The following is a 21,076-nucleotide window of genomic DNA, read 5'->3' as shown; positions in this document are numbered from 1 at the left end:
ACACTACGTGTCTGGAGTTTGAGACTAGAAACACCGAACACCGTGGAAAAACACTCTATTTCACGGTGGAATCTCGGAGAATCGCTAGCGAAACGGCAGCTTGCCAAATCACCGCGAAATAGGGTGTTTCACGGTGAATTATAGTGTTTCGCGGTGGAACACGGTGAATCGCTTGAGTGCCGATATCATCCCGATGTAAGCATGTTGACGGAAAATGTAATTTATTTAAGTTGAATACAAGATATGTTAACCGTTGGCGAGGCAGCTACGGTCGTATTTTTTTATTTCTAACACACTGTACATGTATAACGTGGTGCCACTGTGTACGGCGTATGTAAACAATGAATAACTTACAACGTATCATTTCATCTTATTGGCTGCTACCAAATCCAAACTTTGAATTATATACGATGAGATTTTACACACTACTTCATTACTCGCAGCTTTAGTTAAACTAAATCCATAAAGCACAACGCCATAAATCACTTCCGCAATGTGGTTAACCGTTAGTCACGTGGTCTGAAACGCGCGAAAACATGAGATGTTGGGTTCGACACGGGGACTATATTCTTAGCAAATCTTGACTGTCACCGGTACATAATAACAATGTATTATGACGCATTAAAACAATATGGGTGGGAAGGGGTACTGTGACAATATACATCTACTGGGTGCCCCTCATTTCATTTCGGTAGAAGCGGATATTAAATAAAGCCATTTCACACAGACGCGTACATGGCATATATTTATACAATGGCCACACGTGTGTTAATTCTCGTCATCACCCCGTTATAATTTACTTATTTTGAGTACACTTCTGAATGATTCCATTCCTTCGTACGTTCAACTTCCCGATTTTCTACTGCATATACATATCAGCAGCTCAAAAGCTATACTAGACGGTGTAAGCGCAAGTTTCGTGATTGAACCTGCATCGATATTGCATAATAAATCCATAACCGACAATTAAAGAGATGTTTTGGGTAGCATTTTATTCTTTTGGTTCCATTGTCATGATTTTTATTGAAAATCGAAAGTAAGTTAATCATGTAATACAAATGTACAACGTATACAAATCATAATATTTTACAGTCAAAATTAAATAATCATACAATATATTCTTTTGGTTCCATTGACATGATTTTTATTGAAAATCGAAATTAGGTTAAACATGTACATGTAATACATATGCACAATGTATACAAATCATAATATTTTACAGTCAAAATTTAATAATCATACATGCACTAAAAGTGAATTCATTTTTTATTGCAGTTAGTACATGTATTTACTCACATAAAGTCTTGACACTTGGTAAACAATGTATTCAAATCCATCGCAAACACCTTTTTTTTCTTCTTTTTAAAAAATATTTTGTCTACACACACACATAAAATGTTTGTTTTTTTCTATTTAAAAATTTTTTTGTCTATACACACATAAAATTCATTTTCGTCTTAGAAATTCGTTAATCTTTACGACCACGCGCTCTTGCCAGGCATGTTTTTCTTGCACTTGAGGATAATGATGTAAAACATATCTTACGACGAATGATTTCCGTCGTGTATCGAGTTCTAGCTTATTGCATCTACCCCCACCGAAATACGAATATTTCTGCCGTAAGTTGTCGGGTCCGGTCAGTTCCGGAAAAAGTCTTTGTACTATTTTAGTTGCGAAATGGCCGGCATTAAAAGCATGGAGGTGCATGGCGTTCAGATCTTCAGCAGAAATACGAAATTCCGGTGGGATATCACCAAATTTTGATGTGTCAGTTTCAGGCGTTGGCAGCGTCTGTGTGGCGGGCTGGGGACTAGGTACTGGTGGTATCTGCTGATCTTGTCCCTCGCCATGAGGGGGAGTCTCTGTAGTATCAACAAAACAAGATTATTCATATCCTTTAATTCTTGTCGCAGTCCCTTGACTTCTAGTTGTAGTTCATGCTGCTTTTTATTCATTGTCTTCATGTACCTTTCTACTGCTGAGAGTGTTTTCTGCCTGTTCCTATTAGGTGTCCTAAAAAGCTGCCTACATGTAATTTCACAATCTTGTAAATCTGGCAGGGCTTGCAGGAGGGACTGTTCTTCAGACGTAGAGGGCGATTCGACATCTCGGGGTACTGTTACACGTACGGGCACTGGTATTCTTGATGATGCCTGGAAGACTGATTCTGGTGTTGAGCTAGTTGAATAGGAGCTCGAGGATACATTAGAAATTGACAGATCACGTGGGTCATTGGAACTGAAACTTTCTAGCGTCGTTCGACGGATAACTGATGCCATTTTCTGAAAAGACAAGAGAATAAAATATATTTATTTTTATTCATTCAACAACACTTCAATATTTTGAGGGTTAAAGAATTGGACTTTTAATATTTAATAATGACATCAGATGAAAAAAAAGACAAATAAGTTTGAACTGCTTGTCTCAGATGCACTATATAAATCTGTACTACATTGCTATTATGGAAAATGGCTGCGAGTTTTAATTTTAAAATATTTTCCAAAGTACTCGCTTGTTTTCTAAGCTGAACATGAAATTAAGAGACTTGGGTTAATTAATTTACTGATAAGAACTCTAACACTTAGCAGTAACTTTGTGTCTGACCTCAGCCATTTCTTAATTTGTCACACCATGGAATAGACACGGCACATTGACATGTCACTTGTTAATTAGACTGAAACCATTTGAATATATAAATATGATGACACGTGTGCGCATGTATATTTTTTGCATATCTGTTCATGTGTATTGTCGTAGTCGATTCCTCCATAAAACCCAAGAAACCAGTAGCTCAATTCATAAAAATGCCTGCTACTCGTATACCACACTTGGATAAATTAAAAATTGTTGAACTCCACAAGAAAGACTGGAAGTGTTCTGCTATACATAGATACCTTAACCAATCTAATGTGAATGTGTCTTTGTCCGGTGTAAAATATACGGTAACCGCATATATTGAAGGACGATTTGACAACAAGTGCGTATTGACTGAAAAAACCCACCATTTTAACAACTTGTGTTCCGATGACATAGTATTTATTGATAACGAATTTCAACAGAACCCAGCACAGTCTGCCAGGGATATCCAGAAAACACTTTCAGCACACGGCACAGACACCTCGATTAGTACAGTCAGACGCGCCATTGATTTTGCCGGTTATACATCAACGAAACCACGATATTGTCAACTAATCAGAGACCAGAATAAAGAAAAAAGGGTTGAATTCTGTAGACATTTATTAGAGACCAATGACCAGTTTGATAATGTGATATTTACAGACGAATGCTCAATACAACTACACGATAACAAAACAGTTGCATATAGACAAAAAGATCAGAGAGCACCACAACAGTGTCGCCCAAAACACCCATACAAAGTTCACTTGTGGGGGGGTATTAGTCGTAAAGGAAAAAGCCAACTTCTTATATTTGATGGTATTATGGACAGTGTTTTCTATACAGAGGAAATTTTAAAAAAAACTTTACTACCATTCATAAATAAGAGATTTCACGATGGACATCGCTTCCAACAGGATAATGATCCAAAGCACACATCCCGACTTGCAAAAACATTTATGGAGGACAATAACATTAACTGGTGGTGCACCCCCCCCGAAAGCCCAGACTTAAATCCAATCGAAATGGTGTGGAATATGCTGAAGCGCTACGTATCGAAAAAGAACCCCACCACAAAAGAAGAACTCTGTAATTACTGCCAAGACTTTTGGTACAACGTGCTTACGCGTGACATATGTAATCGCTTTATTGATCACATGTACAAGGTTGTTCCGGTTGTTGTGGTGGTGGGTGGGAAAGCCACGGCTGATATGCCTAAAAGACTTTTTGGGTCCGAACGTTCATTCGGGAAGGACAGTAATCATTTTAATCAAAAACTCCTAAACGACCCTAAAGTCAGAAAACGATTGCAATAAAATTATTAAATTGTTGTATATTTTTGTTATGTTGTTTTTGTGAAAACTATTTACCTTTCTTTTCGGTTGGGGTAAGCGACTCGTCGTTAAGGTACGCTTTGGTGTCGGGATTGTACTGGGGTTCTTTTGATGCTCATCTTTCTTCTTTTGTCCCATCTCCCTCTTTAGCCTTGACAATGTCAAGTAGTCTCCAGTCTTTATAATAACAGCGTCAGACACATCTTCGGGTTTGTTATATTGCACCTTGTACTTCCCATTCTCCGCAATCCTACCCTCTTCTAATATCCTACTTCTGGGAACAATCAGTAAGCCACCGTCGTCAAACTTAACCAGATAATGCGAGTACTCCTTGGTTTGATTTCTCCACATGATGCCGTATTGAATTAATGATAACCTGTCGTATTGAATAATCTCGAAATAAACCATTCGACTATAACCTGCCATTTATACGTACAAGGTATCGGCAAAAGTTCTTTGATTCTATTTACTCCAATTAATTTTATATAAAACAAACGATAATACTTCTCAACCACCAAGCTAAGAGACAAAGGCTTTCGACAAATCTACAGGAAGCCATGTCATTGTTTAAATTTGACCCATTCAGGTGGTTAATACAATGTAATCATCAGATTCAAGCTCTTCTATATACAAACAAAGTCTGGCTCCCTAAGAAAACATCTTGGTTTTGCTTCATTGTGACAAAATACCACGGGTAATACATAACACTTTATTAATTCAAAGAAAACAGATACATATTAAAACACAATTATCAATTTATTAAAACAACTCTTTATTATTGGTTCGAGTAGTCCACTACTGATGTCTTCCGTTTTGCTAGAAAATACAGAATAACTGTAACATAATTACTTATTTCCACGCAAACTGTCATCATTTTGTAATTAAACCTAATTTTACTTGCTCAAAGCCCCGAATAGAGTATCAATTGTAGCCGTGATTAAGAATTATTGCAGCTATTAACACGGATGAGTACAGATAATACGAATTAATCACTACTCAGTTATCGTTGTTTTAACTGATTGTCTTTGATGTGCTTCATGGTGAATTGTTTTAATACGTCATAATACATTGTTATCATATACCGGTGACAGTCAAGATTTGCTAAGAATATAGTCCCCGTGTCGAACCCAACAGCTCAGGTTTTCGCGCGTTTCTGACCACGTGACTAACGCATTGCGGAAGTGATTTATGGCGCTGTGCTTTATGGGGCGTTGATTTAGTTTAACTGAAGCTGCGGGTTATGAAGTAGTGTGTAAAATCTCATCGTACAAATATATAATTTAAAGTTTGGATTTGATAGCAGCCAATAATTGGTGGGTTACATCTAAGTTATAGACGAAGATGTAATGATACGTTTAAAAAATTGTAAGTTGTTTATTTTGGCATACATTTTCGCCGGCGTTATGTATGTACATGTATACAGTGCGTTGGGGAAAAAAATCCTAACCTATACAGAATGCCGGTAAATGTCTCCCCGAGATTACCTAACTCATTTGTTATTCAAATCGGCCTGTACTTTAAACATATTCCCGGGAGCATTACTATATTACAACCCCTTCAATTTACAAATGTATTATAGACAATATTAGTTCGACCCTAGCTTAAGGTAGGCTCGCAAATTCCTTGCGGGAAGCACGGCAAAGCACGATGTACTTTTACCGAAACACGGTGAATTCCTAGAGAAACACGGTGAATTCCTAGAGAAAACACGGTGAATTCCTAGAGAAACACGGTGAATTCCTAGAGAAACACGGCGAATTCCTAGAGAAACACGGCGAATCTTAGAGAAAAATCGCCGCGGAATTAAGCGAAATTTCACCGTGAAATCTAAGAGAATTCGGAGTGGTTTTTTTCGCCGCGTCGGCGCGATTCTGGTCTCAAAAATTTGGTAGGAACTGTAATGAACAGAAATAATGAATTTCATACACATACACATACCAATGCATACATACAAGCTGCAATTATGAGCACAGAACAATCGTGTGAAAATCTATTTACATTATTATTGGTATCTTCAAATTTGCATCATATAACCTGATTCCTGATAATAAAAAAATACCCCATATAATTCAAACGTCAACCCGACCATTTCATACTTCACGTCTTACCGTTTTACGAATTGTCTGTGCAGAGCATGTGGTCAGCAATCAAGTAAGGTAGTGATGAGAAAAAGCAAGTTAAAGATAACGTTATGTTCTAAAAAAAAAAACAACACATAGCAACCATGTCATATACGCATATTTCTTAAGTTTTGTTCAATATTTCTCTCAGTGTTATAATTTAGAACGAAAGAGAAAAGTCCATTCATTACTAATGTAGGTCTTGTATATTAAAACTTTTATGGGAATAAATTCTGTTAATTTCACCACTTAATTAGCACCTTTGTGTTAGTGCTCAGGAGATTAAGAATAGTGATTAGGTAATCGTGTTTAGTTTCTTGATTATCAAAGAAACACAGCTATACGTGTATTATTTTACCTTCATAACACGACTCAATTAAAATAAGGTTTTCCGTGTACGATAGGTCTACTGTTATTTTCAGGTACCGTAATGGTATCTGAACCCCAGATAGAATAATGAACACAGCCATGATACCATAATGAACCGGTATTGTATGGGTTTTACGTAAGGAGACTGGTCGGTTGTCCCGCCCACAGCAGATAAATCGTCCGGGCAGTCAACAAGTGTCGTCGCATATTATTACTTTTTTCGGTAATGAAACATTTATAATACACTAAAATCTGATTAAGAGTAACAACTCATGAAGTAATTTGTTTGGTTTCTATAAAGTTCTGCCCCATGCTAACGTTTAGTATACAAAACTTTTAATATCATGACCTCAAACACTGTGTATAAATTTAAAGTCAATCGGATATTAACTTTAGCCTCTAGAGTCAGAAAACGATTGCAATAAAATTATTAAATTGTTGTATATTTTTGTTATGTTGTTTTTGTGAAAACTATTTACCTTTCTTTTCGGTTGGGGTAAGCGACTCGTCGTTAAGGTACGCTTTGGTGTCGGGATTGTACTGGGGTTCTTTTGATGCTCATCTTTCTTCTTTTGTCCCATCTCCCTCTTTAGCCTTGACAATGTCAAGTAGTCTCCAGTCTTTATAATAACAGCGTCAGACACATCTTCGGGTTTGTTATATTGCACCTTGTACTTCCCATTCTCCGCAATCCTACCCTCTTCTAATATCCTACTTCTGGGAACAATCAGTAAGCCACCGTCGTCAAACTTAACCAGATAATGCGAGTACTCCTTGGTTTGATTTCTCCACATGATGCCGTATTGAATTAATGATAACCTGTCGTATTGAATAATCTCGAAATAAACCATTCGACTATAACCTGCCATTTATACGTACAAGGTATCGGCAAAAGTTCTTTGATTCTATTTACTCCAATTAATTTTATATAAAACAAACGATAATACTTCTCAACCACCAAGCTAAGAGACAAAGGCTTTCGACAAATCTACAGGAAGCCATGTCATTGTTTAAATTTGACCCATTCAGGTGGTTAATACAATGTAATCATCAGATTCAAGCTCTTCTATATACAAACAAAGTCTGGCTCCCTAAGAAAACATCTTGGTTTTGCTTCATTGTGACAAAATACCACGGGTAATACATAACACTTTATTAATTCAAAGAAAACAGATACATATTAAAACACAATTATCAATTTATTAAAACAACTCTTTATTATTGGTTCGAGTAGTCCACTACTGATGTCTTCCGTTTTGCTAGAAAATACAGAATAACTGTAACATAATTACTTATTTCCACGCAAACTGTCATCATTTTGTAATTAAACCTAATTTTACTTGCTCAAAGCCCCGAATAGAGTATCAATTGTAGCCGTGATTAAGAATTATTGCAGCTATTAACACGGATGAGTACAGATAATACGAATTAATCACTACTCAGTTATCGTTGTTTTAACTGATTGTCTTTGATGTGCTTCATGGTGAATTGTTTTAATACGTCATAATACATTGTTATCATATACCGGTGACAGTCAAGATTTGCTAAGAATATAGTCCCCGTGTCGAACCCAACAGCTCAGGTTTTCGCGCGTTTCTGACCACGTGACTAACGCATTGCGGAAGTGATTTATGGCGCTGTGCTTTATGGGGCGTTGATTTAGTTTAACTGAAGCTGCGGGTTATGAAGTAGTGTGTAAAATCTCATCGTACAAATATATAATTTAAAGTTTGGATTTGATAGCAGCCAATAATTGGTGGGTTACATCTAAGTTATAGACGAAGATGTAATGATACGTTTAAAAAATTGTAAGTTGTTTATTTTGGCATACATTTTCGCCGGCGTTATGTATGTACATGTATACAGTGCGTTGGGGAAAAAAATCCTAACCTATACAGAATGCCGGTAAATGTCTCCCCGAGATTACCTAACTCATTTGTTATTCAAATCGGCCTGTACTTTAAACATATTCCCGGGAGCATTACTATATTACAACCCCTTCAATTTACAAATGTATTATAGACAATATTAGTTCGACCCTAGCTTAAGGTAGGCTCGCAAATTCCTTGCGGGAAGCACGGCAAAGCACGATGTACTTTTACCGAAACACGGTGAATTCCTAGAGAAACACGGTGAATTCCTAGAGAAAACACGGTGAATTCCTAGAGAAACACGGTGAATTCCTAGAGAAACACGGCGAATTCCTAGAGAAACACGGCGAATCTTAGAGAAAAATCGCCGCGGAATTAAGCGAAATTTCACCGTGAAATCTAAGAGAATTCGGAGTGGTTTTTTTCGCCGCGTCGGCGCGATTCTGGTCTCAAAAATTTGGTAGGAACTGTAATGAACAGAAATAATGAATTTCATACACATACACATACCAATGCATACATACAAGCTGCAATTATGAGCACAGAACAATCGTGTGAAAATCTATTTACATTATTATTGGTATCTTCAAATTTGCATCATATAACCTGATTCCTGATAATAAAAAAATACCCCATATAATTCAAACGTCAACCCGACCATTTCATACTTCACGTCTTACCGTTTTACGAATTGTCTGTGCAGAGCATGTGGTCAGCAATCAAGTAAGGTAGTGATGAGAAAAAGCAAGTTAAAGATAACGTTATGTTCTAAAAAAAAAAACAACACATAGCAACCATGTCATATACGCATATTTCTTAAGTTTTGTTCAATATTTCTCTCAGTGTTATAATTTAGAACGAAAGAGAAAAGTCCATTCATTACTAATGTAGGTCTTGTATATTAAAACTTTTATGGGAATAAATTCTGTTAATTTCACCACTTAATTAGCACCTTTGTGTTAGTGCTCAGGAGATTAAGAATAGTGATTAGGTAATCGTGTTTAGTTTCTTGATTATCAAAGAAACACAGCTATACGTGTATTATTTTACCTTCATAACACGACTCAATTAAAATAAGGTTTTCCGTGTACGATAGGTCTACTGTTATTTTCAGGTACCGTAATGGTATCTGAACCCCAGATAGAATAATGAACACAGCCATGATACCATAATGAACCGGTATTGTATGGGTTTTACGTAAGGAGACTGGTCGGTTGTCCCGCCCACAGCAGATAAATCGTCCGGGCAGTCAACAAGTGTCGTCGCATATTATTACTTTTTTCGGTAATGAAACATTTATAATACACTAAAATCTGATTAAGAGTAACAACTCATGAAGTAATTTGTTTGGTTTCTATAAAGTTCTGCCCCATGCTAACGTTTAGTATACAAAACTTTTAATATCATGACCTCAAACACTGTGTATAAATTTAAAGTCAATCGGATATTAACTTTAGCCTCTAGAGCATCCACAAGATTTTTCAAAGTGATCAAGGGCCATATCTCAAGCAGTAATAATCGTAAATCGCTGAAAATCAATAGGCTTCTTCGTCTTATGACCTTAAACACTGTGTATAAATTTTAAGTCAATCGGATATTAACTTTAGCCTCTAGAGCGTCCACAACATTTTTTGAAGTGATCAAGGGCCATAACTCTGGCAGTAATTATCGGAAATCGCTGAAAATCAATAGGCTTCTTCGTCTCATGGCCTTAAGCACTGTATATAAATTTAAAGTCAATCGGATATTAACTTTAGCCTTTAGAGCGTCCACAATTGCGGACGGAGACGACGACAGTATACGACCTTATAAAAATCGTAATAATTTGAATAATATATAAAATATTTATAATCTTGATAATATCTGATAAAAAACAGGCTACATCACTGGGAACTACTAATTGGTGAATCTGTGCACAGCCCTTATAGAAATCTCTGCCTGGCTTGTTATTTGTACGTCTATCGAAAGAAAATTAATTTCCCGACTATTACTCGGTATTACTGCGTTAAAATTGTAAATAAGGTGCGTTAATTAACAAGGGTGAAAAATTGTCTGAGAGGTGAGTTAATTAACGCTAGGGGTGAAAAACTGTGCGACGGTGCCTTTTCTGTAGAGGTGTGTTAATTTACCGACCGGTAAAAAATGAATGTCAATGGTGTGTAATTGTTGCGATAACTGCACCAAAAGGTGTATAATCAAGAACCAATCGGCTTTATCCGACACGTACGTGTTAAATCAAATTTGGGATGTAAAACTGTTTTACCGTGCGATTTACCAATCGACCGTGTGTTTTATGCAGGTCTTTGTATAATTAAAGACAGGTCTTTAGACAGGTGTGTGTGCTCGCTATGATCTACATTTCTCTTATGTGTCTTTTGTATTGCGTACCATATATATAAAGTTGCATTTAATGAAATAAAAAAATGGACCTTAATCTATCGTATACGGAAAGGCGAATGTAATGTCGTCATTTATAAATACCCAGCAGTCAGTGCCCAATTTGAATATCCACGGGAATAATATAGAGAGTAAATCCAGCAAAAACTATTTTTTCTACAACCGAAATATATTTCGGCTTTATTACTAAAAAGACACGCACTCACCGTTTCACATTAATTAAATTTATAAAAACGAGCCACCATGCGTAAATTGTGCATCTTACCTTCAATAGCAATATCCATAAAACAGAAATGTCCACATTGATAAATAATACAAAACAACCAACCAAACAGTGGTAATTCACACACAAATGTGACCCCCCCACAGCATACAGAGTCACAATGAGGAAATTTTGAAAATTGAGTTATTGTTATTTTCACATTCTCCAACTCATTGCCTTCAATTTGATGTATAGTTTGTTTAAATTGGGCAAAAATTGACTGAGCTATGTCCATTAGAAGCTACCCAACTCACAAAAGTAAGTTTTGAGAAAAAGCAAGTCAAAGATTTGGTATGTTCCAAAACAAAATCCCATAGCAACCAGGCCATTTATCTGCTGTTTTGTCGTTGAATAGATCTTTCCATGGGTTTTCAGGGTTGCTGAAGACGAAAATCGTAGTAAAAATTTGATCCGACTATTTCCGCAATTTATTTGCTATATTTTTTTCGTTTAATATGTTTTTATTTAGGATTTCAAGGGTTCTGACGACGAAAATCGTAATAAATGCACTCCTTTCGTAACGAAACATCCACAACACATACGGCATAATATTCACACGATAGTGTTATACTGAAGAACAATCTATACATTACTAGTCTGTTGTGTATAATATAACTTTAGTGAGATTAACTCAGTTAATCTCATCAATTAATTAGCACCTTGGTGCCAGCTAGTGGTCAGGAGATTAAGATTGTTGATTGGATTATCATCAAAGAAGCCGCAACAGCTGTACACGTGTTCATTTAACACGTGAATTAAAATAGGATTTTCCGTGTACGATAGGTCTATTATTATTTTCAGGTACCGTGACGTTATCAAAATATGAGTCCCTATAGAAATGTCAATTTCATAGTCAATGCTTACGTCCACTTTCGTGCATTTTGGCTTTGATGTAAATATCAACATTATTCAGAGGATACTCAACGGCAAACCCGAGAATCGTCGCATTTCGGCTCGTTGGTCGTTCTCATTTTTTCGACCCATTGTGATAAGAGAATTTTAAACAATAATAACCCAAATGCATTCCTTACTTTGCATGCCGGTAAACGGAATTCAGCTATCAATAAAATTCTCTTCGAAAAAAACATTATTGGCCATTTTGTTTATTTCCATTTAAGGCCTATAGATTATTTTTTTAAAGATGATATGAGATATCAAACAATCACCACTTGGATTAATTATTCGGAGTAAATAATGAGTTGTAGACGGCTTTATCACTGACCCGTGACAGTTGATTAGTAATAGTATTACTCAATGACACACACCCGCTTGTAGATTAATTTACATCTTCAGCCACGTGGTTTCGATTAACACTCAACGGCAATGTATACGATCAGAATTAATTTTTTTTTTCTGCCACTTATCAGAGTGAATCGCATGAAGGTACCCAAAAACATTGCCAAAACCAAATATTTATCGATAATGGGTTGCATACGGTGTCTGGGCCAATCAGCAAAGGAGTTGTGTGGACAGCGAGCGAAGAAAAATAACTAATTGCGCCGAGAATTTTAAGAAATAGGACAGATTTAAGAATACAGTACTCTTACAAAACGTTCAAATACAGATGTTTTAAAATATCCCCGGGTATATAGCGAATAAGCCAAATTTGCTGTATGTAAATATACTTATTCTCGTAAATATACTTATCCTTGTAAATATAGGTAACAGGAAAGGGTACGGCAACACTCCCTTAGTAAGTAGTTGTAGCTGGACAGGCTGATACATCTGCGTGGAGACTGGATCAAAAGAAAATGATACCAGCGGGGCTAAGTGGTAGAATAATATGATTTAAAGGATCCCCGCTAAAAAGAATCACAACAGACGTTTCGGGTAAAATACCCTTTATCCAGATTAGTATATAATACTACTACTACCTGGTGCTTTAACGTCTGCTTCCACAGAAGTGATGTAGCAGACAAGACATAGGAGAGCCAAGGCTTCCTCCTGTTTTTAGAATATGATTTTGCAATCTTTCCATTTGCAGCCTTAGGCCATGGAGTAGGTTTAGTGGGAAGTTCTTCCCTTTATTTAATAAAAACGTATAGTTTGGTTGTTGATCTGTGGAGACAGCATATGTGCGGACATATATGCGTCTCGTTTCTGGATTGGTAGATGTCATCTTTGTGGGTCTAGTGTTTAGGTGCCAGACCCGTCTTATCTTGGCCTCCCCTTACTCCACTGTCCCACTCTGCCGGTTTTGTTGTCTTTTTAGCGGATTAGTGTTTAGATGCCGAGTCCCTCTGACCGTGACCCTCTCTTACTCCACTATCCTGCTAATTTGGTTTATCTCTCCTGTGTAGATTAGTGTTTAGATGCCGAGCCCGTCTAATCGTGACCCTCTCTTACTTCAATATTCTACTTAATCCAACCGTGGTCATTAGATCGTGGATTAATTCAAAGATTTGCAGCTTCAGATCTGGTCTCGGAAAGAGTAGGTTCTTAGTGTTGAGCGGTATGTTGTTGTTCTCCATCATCCCCACTAGTCCCCTTCTCTCCTCCTTGTATACCTCACAGTCTACTAGGACATGGTTGGTGGTACATTTTTCTCCGCACTCACAGACGATGACTTGGTGTTTTAAGTCTCGCAGCTGCTCTTTCACCCTTAGTTTCGATATAAGTTTGCATATATCTCTTCTAGGGTGATTGATCGCTGTTTTCGTGTAGATCTTGTGATCCACCCGGAATCTGTATGTGTTAAGTTCAACGAGCTTTAGTTCCCAGATAGAATTGACCTGTCTTTTTAAAATACCGTGGTACTGTATTCTATAGTGCGGAGTGGTGCTGTGTCCTTGAGACCTTCGCTGGCGAGTCGATCGGCCTCCTCGTTTCCTCTGATATCCACATCTGATGGAATCCACACGAGCTCTAATTTGCTTCCCTTGTCTAGGACCCTCTGGTACAGCTGCCTGATTTCCAAAATGACTTCTGGTCTTGAGTCCGAGTTGTCGTTTTGGATAGAAATCAGATTGTTCAGAGAGTCGCTCGGAATGACGAACTTACTAGCCTTTTGATGGGACGGATGGCCACAATCTCTGCAGTGTACACCGAACAGTTATTGGGCAGTTTCCTGCTTATTCCCTGTTCCCCGTTTGGCTGGTATATTCCAAACGAGCTGGTGTCCCTTTCAGGATTGTGTGAGCCATCCATATAAACATGGTCCCATTCATCAGACGACCAGTTGTCTTCCAGGTGTTCTAGAGAGAAAGCACGTGCAGCAATAGGGTTATTGCATAGACATTCACTATTGTCAATTTTGTATTATTGCTCAATGTGATGGCTATGCCCATTGCTTCTAGAGGGCCCTCTACATTCAGCGAAATGTGACGCCTTATATATAATAATGGTGGTGACTTCACAGGATTTTTAAATTTATTTATGTACAGATTGTTAAAAAAGAAAGGATCGTTAAATTTAATAAATTTAAAGTATATGATTATGTACAATAAATTTGGTCATTTAAATAAAAGGATTGAAAAAAAAAAAAATTTGTTTAAAAAATATAAAAGAGAAAAATTAATAACTAATAAGTGTTTAAAGATAGATCATAATTGTTAAATGATTTAAAAAATATACTTAATATCGTCTTCCGACAAGTTATTATTTGTGTCTTCAAATTTGTACCATATAACTGGATTCCTGATCAAAAAAATAATATAATTCAAATGTCAGCCCTACCATTTCAGACTTCACGTCTTAACATTTCACGAATAGTCCGTGCAGAGCACGGAGTCGTCAATCTCAGTAACGGCTCCTTGATCAAAGTAACAATTCTATTTATACATGTAAAGGCTTGCACGAGCTTATTCGCACGTGTTGGGGAAAACTTTTCGGTTACTTTATTTGAGAAGATATTGATATAAAACTATAAAATTTGTCAATTTTTTTGTTGAAAATTCTGATAATTTGGTAGCTCTTGGGGAAGAATTGATCATATCGCTTACCCTGTTTGTGTATTGTACAATTTTATAATAGCTAGCAGATAATTTATGATATCTGAATTCTTTAAGAAAGAACATATAGGTCGTCAGGGTATGAAATAAGCCTCTTATATGGTAACCTCAAAATAGGTTACGCTAATCTGCATCAAATTTCAAATGGTAACCTATAGGTTACGATGCATCAATTTGCTGCCATATTTGTTTAGAGCCAACCCTCGAATTAGCCTAGGGGGATTTGGGGCCAATTAAAAGATTGGCCAGCTACCCCTAAAGCTTATTAAATCAGCAGGGCCCATATCCCTAAGCCAATTTAGTGGATTATTGTTAATCCTAATAGGGCCTACACTCTACAAAATTGCAAATAACTAAAAAAAAATCGAGAACGGAAGTCCGTTCGCATGTTTCCGGGTCATGGTAACCTATGCGTAACCTGAACGACCGTTCGCATGTTATTTCGAACCCTGGTCGTTATTTGATGTTAGTTTTTAATAGGCCATTTTTTTTATGACAGTCGGATATCAATCACAAATATCAAATATAAATCACATTAAATAGATGAACAGCCCAACGCAGCTTTGAAACAAACAGCATTGTACTTTTATGCAGAAATACATTTCCCTGTTCCCCAATCCAATTTGATATTTGATTAAACTTCACATTTCATTTAGACCTTAGACAATTACGTTTCCAACTGGTACGGAGAAGTAAATTGCCTAACAGAAAAATCATGCTTTATAAGTTGTTAAAGGGGCGTGGGGCTATTTAAGGAATGACGTTTGTGCATAATACAACTGCAAATATGGTGACTAAACATCATTTTGTTCAGAAGACGCTCTGCATGCGCAAACTTTCAAGTCTGTACCGATTTTAAAAAAATTGAACAATCCCACATATCCACATTCCTAAAAACAGGAGTTTTACCGTAACACAGTAATCACAATTAATTGTTACAAATTGGTATTACATGTAGCGGGTGGAGTGGGGGTACGGCCAAATCCTAACAACTCTGTGAAATCGCGACGAATAACTTCATAGTTAGTCATATTGTAAGTGTAACTGTGTTTTCTTTATTTTGACATTCTGCTAATTGAGAAACCATTTGAGTAATAAATACAGGTTATTGAATGGACTGAAGCTACATGTAAAATCACAAATACATCGACATCTCTTTTCAAAATTTGTAATTATTGCTACTGACAATTAACAATAAAAGTCATATTGTCCACACGACTACAACAAGGTTTGTTGTTAAAGGGGCGTATATGTTCTGTCAAACGGTTTCTTTTGATGTTACGTGTCAATTCTCACTATGGAACTTTGATTGACAGTATGCATCCACCAGACTCTTTGGTGCCGAAATGAAAAAGTCAGCAAGGTATTATCGGACTAATACGTGTCCATGAACGTTTATTCAGCAATCATTCAAGCAGAAAATGAACCAAAAATATTTTACAATCAACAATGCTGATTGTTTTTTAGCCATTTTCTAACATTTCTTCTAAGTTGAAAATATATGCTTCACGATTTTTAAACGAAGCTAAAATTATTGTCACAGGTAAATGCCAAAATTTCTAACGGAGACATTAATTTCAAAGAGCTATTTCTGCCAAGAAAGTCTGGCAGCACGAACTTAGTAAAATTTTATGATTGGCGTCGCCATTCAATCTGAAGAACAGTTCCCTTTGACTTTTTAATTCCACCTTACTTGTTGTTCTGTAACCCCTAATCTAAAATGCTATTTCGATCTCATCTAATATAGTACATGCCACAAAAACATCGAATTAACTTATTTATGATGTCTCCATTCTTTATTAAAAATTAAACTTAATATATGATACATTCCTTTTTAAATTGGCTTTCTCTGAAATAAAGTTTGGCAAAGTTATGCGTTACATATAAGCATGAAATGTATTTAGTAGGTTTTGTTTGATCTTCAGCGAAAAAGGGTCGTCGTTCTATTATAATAAAAAGAAATAAAAGAGATCAAATTATTAGTTTATTTTCACGTTTTGTCTTAGACAATAGATAGGCACTTTACTATTTTTTTTAGATAGATAGTTACACCTCCCAAACCTGTTTCATTTTAAAGAGCTTTTTAAATGATAAACAATGGTGTTTAGTTTTTCGAGCTAGCTTAACTAGAAGCCGAGATATTCAAATTTAACCTCGTTAAAATTCGTCCCTTTTGTTATATGTAAATGAGAAGACAATGCAATTAAAATAATAAAAATTGTGATAATTTCCGGCTAGATAATCACTTAAAAACACATATCTTCAAGACTATTAAAAGTACAAACAAGAAATTTGGAGTAAGTATTCCTTAAGATAAGGTGCCTGCGTTGCACAAATTAATAGGGTCCTAAATGTTAATTATCAATGACCTTTGACCTTGACCTCTCGAAACGTCAGACCAGAAAAGATGTATAAATCTTAACCGATCACAGTAAAAATGATATAACTTCAACAGTTTTTCAGATATTCATCTGAAATTTTGCCAAAATGTTATTCCTTAAGATAAGGTGCCTGCGTTGCACAAATTAATAGGGTCCTAAATGTTAATTATCAATGACCTTTGACCTTGACCTCTCGAAAGGTCAGACCAGAAAAGATCTATAAATCTTAACCGATCACAGTAAAAATGATATAACTTCAACAGTTTTTCATCTGAAATTTTGCCAAAATGTTATTCCTTAAGATAAGGTGCCTGCGTTGCACAAATTAATAGGGTCCTAAATGTTAATTATCAATGACCTTTGACCTTGACCTCTTGAAAGGTCAGACCAGAAAAGATGTATAAATCTTAACCGATCACAGTAAAAATGATATAACTTCAACAGTTTTTCAAATATTCATCTGAAATTTTGCCAAAATGTTCTTCAAGTACACAGCTTATAGGATACTTAATTACTTTGTCTCTATCCTGTGTTTTAGGTGTCCTGCTGACCTTGACGACATGAGAAAGAAATGATACATGAAATTTTATTTCCAAAAATCAAATATTTTAACCTTTCATTGTTTGGATCATTCATACTTGGTTTTAATGAAGATATAAAGGTATACAGATTGAAGCCCTCACTGACTGAAATACAAAAACCTTCAACACACTGCAGAGATCTTGGTAGTTTATCTTCTTTGGCGATAGACAGTTGGTTCCGGAGACCAACTACATTGATGACGAAATTGGTTTTATTTTAGGCCTACATGTCATTTAGTGTTAAATCACCAGACAAATAATCTGCCAGGAACTGCACTACTGTAAACTTGTAGTCAACTGCATCCTCGACTGTTTCCTCTGGAGACCAGTAAGCCACTTTTAGATTTGGAATTTTGGCACGCGATAGAGCCCAGATAACTTTTCCATGATAAAGATGTTTTTGACCATCATCGGAATCATACCATATATGGTCTATAAACACATCAGTGAGGACAGCAAGATCACTTATAACTGTCGTTATAAATTGTTGCGTTTCACTGTCAAATGAGGATAACTTATCCGCGACTGTTGCTCCTTTTTCATAAATGTCCTTTAAGTTCCGTTCGATTTTCATACGGGCGCTTTTGTCAAATTTCTGCAACTTGTTACTCACTCTATGGTCTTGTATTTTAGCAATATTTTCAGCCCTTTTTTTCCACAAATTTCTCATTTGTCTTGCTCTGGTAATACCAAAATAGATGATGGATTTCTGTTGAGTTGATGTCTTACTGGCAAGCCATGACATGGTGTTGTTTTTGGCGGATTTCACTTTTCTATCTATAAAGCCTGTTGTAGCATTCAGAGCTCGTTTAAAATGATGGTCAGTGAGTCCCATGATACACTCTGCAAACATGTTATGTGTAGGGGCAGACTTGGTTTGTTCCAAAAGAGCTGGTGAAGGGTTTGACAAATCACCACCAATGTAACGTTCGAGTTGCCTTTCCAGGACACCAATAATACCATCCACCAATGAACAGCTGATTTTTTTAAACTGTTCTTCTGCATAAAGACTTGACAGGGGTTGACAGAGAGCTTGTAAAACACCATCATCAACTTCCAGTTCCCTGTCAAACACATCCTTTTTTACAGTCAACAGAGATAATGGGTTTTCCCTAAAATATCTCAAATTGGTTAAACAGGTATTCACCATAGGATTTGTTTCAAGATTAGTAAGATTAGACTAGTTTGCATAAAATTTTACCATCCATGGTCCAGTAAGTAATTTTCCCAATAGCCCTAAAACACGCAATTCTAAAACTATTGTAGTGTTTTGTAGATCTTTTAGTAATGCGCTGCGAAGAGTGGTCTGGTTATTGCACATTTTATGGAAGTATAAACATAGCTTATCATACAGGTGAATAACAACTCCAGCTAGATGAAAAATAATGTGAAAGCGATTTCCGACATATCTTACAATAACACCACACTTAAGGTCATGCTTTTTTAGAAATAACGTAAACCCATGTAGATCGCCTTTGCCCTGTTTGTAGCGCATTTTACTGATTCCGTACAAAAGATTAGCGGCACGACAGTCACTGCCGAAGGTATTGCTTTCGACAGAATTATCAGTGTCATAGGTTTTCAGCAACTCCCAACATTTTCGAGCAACACTCTCTAGAGGGTGGACATTACAGTTTAACGATAGAAGTTTAATATCCAAGTCTCTCTCGAGTTCTCTCACCGCAGCAGCATTCACATTTACACAATCAGACATGGTATTTTTCAAATGACTTATTACTTTTTTTTCAGTCACCACAGCACTTATATTGTGAAATGATGAGTATGTATGAACGATGTCATGGAGACTTTCCTTTACATGATTAGCATAATCTACTGCCTCACCACCAGGGAGAACTGCCACCTGCATAACATAACCTGTGGGAGGCACAATTCCAATTGTTATATGGATTTCATTCACATGATCACCCGCTAGTGATGTAGCATCCCATGATCTTGTTAGGTTATCATTATTAATTAGGACATCTCCCACCTGCAGGTCACTCATTACACCCAATTCATAAGAATACTGGCTGATTGTTCCTGCACTTGCAAAATTGGCAATAGATACATCAGCTAATTCTTCCAAAACATGGTTTATGACATTACTTGTTGTCTCTACAGGTACTTGGTTTTGTAGACAATAATAAGCTGCTTTACGAAACTTATCGCTGTAGGTTTTGTCATCTTTTTTATAACTTATAACGATACAAACAGTTTTGGCCTCTTCAAATTCAAGTGATAGATTTTCATAAGCTCTTTCCAGCTGAGACAATTTATTTTTGATGTCTAAATTTTCTACTTGTAATTTTTTCAAACAGGACTTAAATTTCGCTTTTTGTCTTAGAAACATCATTATAAACAGAAGTATTAGACAATGTATTGTTTAATACATCGATCTTTTTTCACTAACTCAGCCTTCAAACCACGGACTTTAGCACAAAGTGAAGTCTCAATATTTTCTTTACGAGTCAAAGCCTGACACAATCTAATTTTTTCTGAACTTTGGGGTTTCACTATTTTCAGCTCAGCTAATAAATTCCGTCTTGATTTTGTTAGCTTTTTCACTGATGTTCTACGATGCACACAGCTTTTGCAGTCAATCTTTAGTTTTTTAGGAGACGGAGAACACTCAGAGTGATAATTTACTCTCTTTAAAGAAGCTGGTTGAGGTGTAACAGTCAATGATGTTGGAGTTGCAGATGAAGTTGATGGCTGAGGAGAATTAAATTCGACTTCTGAAATAGTTGGTGTGACTTCTCCAACTGCAGGACGAGGACACTTTAAAGGTTCATTTAATAAATTTAAAATTGATGTCCAATTTCTCTGAGTGTTTTTTTTTAAACTGTCCAGTGATTGTACAGTTCGCTGAACAATAGTTTTCACACTATCAAAATTGGCCAATCTAAAGTCATCTGTCAGCTGTTGTAGTTGACGTGCTGTGGCTGCACGATCTTTTTTATTTTCACCATAAAGATAAACTAACAATCCCTTACGAAAAGTATCTCGAATTAATTTAATTTCTCCATTTTCATCAATCAAGAGGTCTTCCTTAAAACTTTGAATAAGACCTGGTAAAGCCATTGATAAAGTCTGAAATAATAAACAGAAATAAAATAAATTTCCATTTATCTAACATTATTGACATTAGCAATTAGAACAGTATATTAGAACCTTATCATACATAAATATTTTCAT

At 36.2% G+C, this 21,076-nt stretch overlaps 2 protein-coding genes across 5 annotated transcripts in view; both read right to left on the bottom strand.

The window, feature by feature from the left end:
* Window positions 1-21,076, bottom strand: part of LOC126821183 (uncharacterized) — a 115,221-nt gene that overhangs the window by 50,797 nt on the left and 43,348 nt on the right. For 3 of the 4 annotated variants that reach the window (XM_056101397.1, XM_050549586.2, XM_050549587.2), the window contains exon 4: window positions 17,914-20,971. In XM_056101397.1, coding sequence (XP_055957372.1) covers window positions 18,105-19,031 — 927 coding nt within the window. In that variant the 5' untranslated portion in view covers window positions 19,032-20,971 and the 3' untranslated portion in view covers window positions 17,914-18,104. Of the gene's footprint in view, window positions 1-14,506; window positions 20,972-21,076 lie in introns of those variants that run through there. The other variant, XM_056101396.1, reaches the window with a different exon arrangement.
* LOC126821182 (uncharacterized) lies at window positions 415-5,806 on the bottom strand. Its single transcript, XM_050549585.2, has 2 exons — window positions 3,987-5,806; window positions 415-2,282 (listed from the first exon to the last, which is right to left on the bottom strand). The coding sequence occupies exons 1-2, from the start codon at window positions 4,374-4,376 to the stop codon at window positions 1,713-1,715; spliced, it is 960 nt and encodes a 319-aa protein (XP_050405542.2). The 5' UTR covers window positions 4,377-5,806; the 3' UTR covers window positions 415-1,712.

Source organism: Patella vulgata, chromosome 5 (genome assembly GCF_932274485.2).
Source record: "Patella vulgata chromosome 5, xgPatVulg1.2, whole genome shotgun sequence".
NCBI classification, from domain to species: Eukaryota; Metazoa; Mollusca; class Gastropoda; family Patellidae; genus Patella; species Patella vulgata.
The sequence above is the reverse complement of the archived record's forward strand: the minus strand, read 5'-3'. Positions and strand labels throughout refer to the sequence as shown.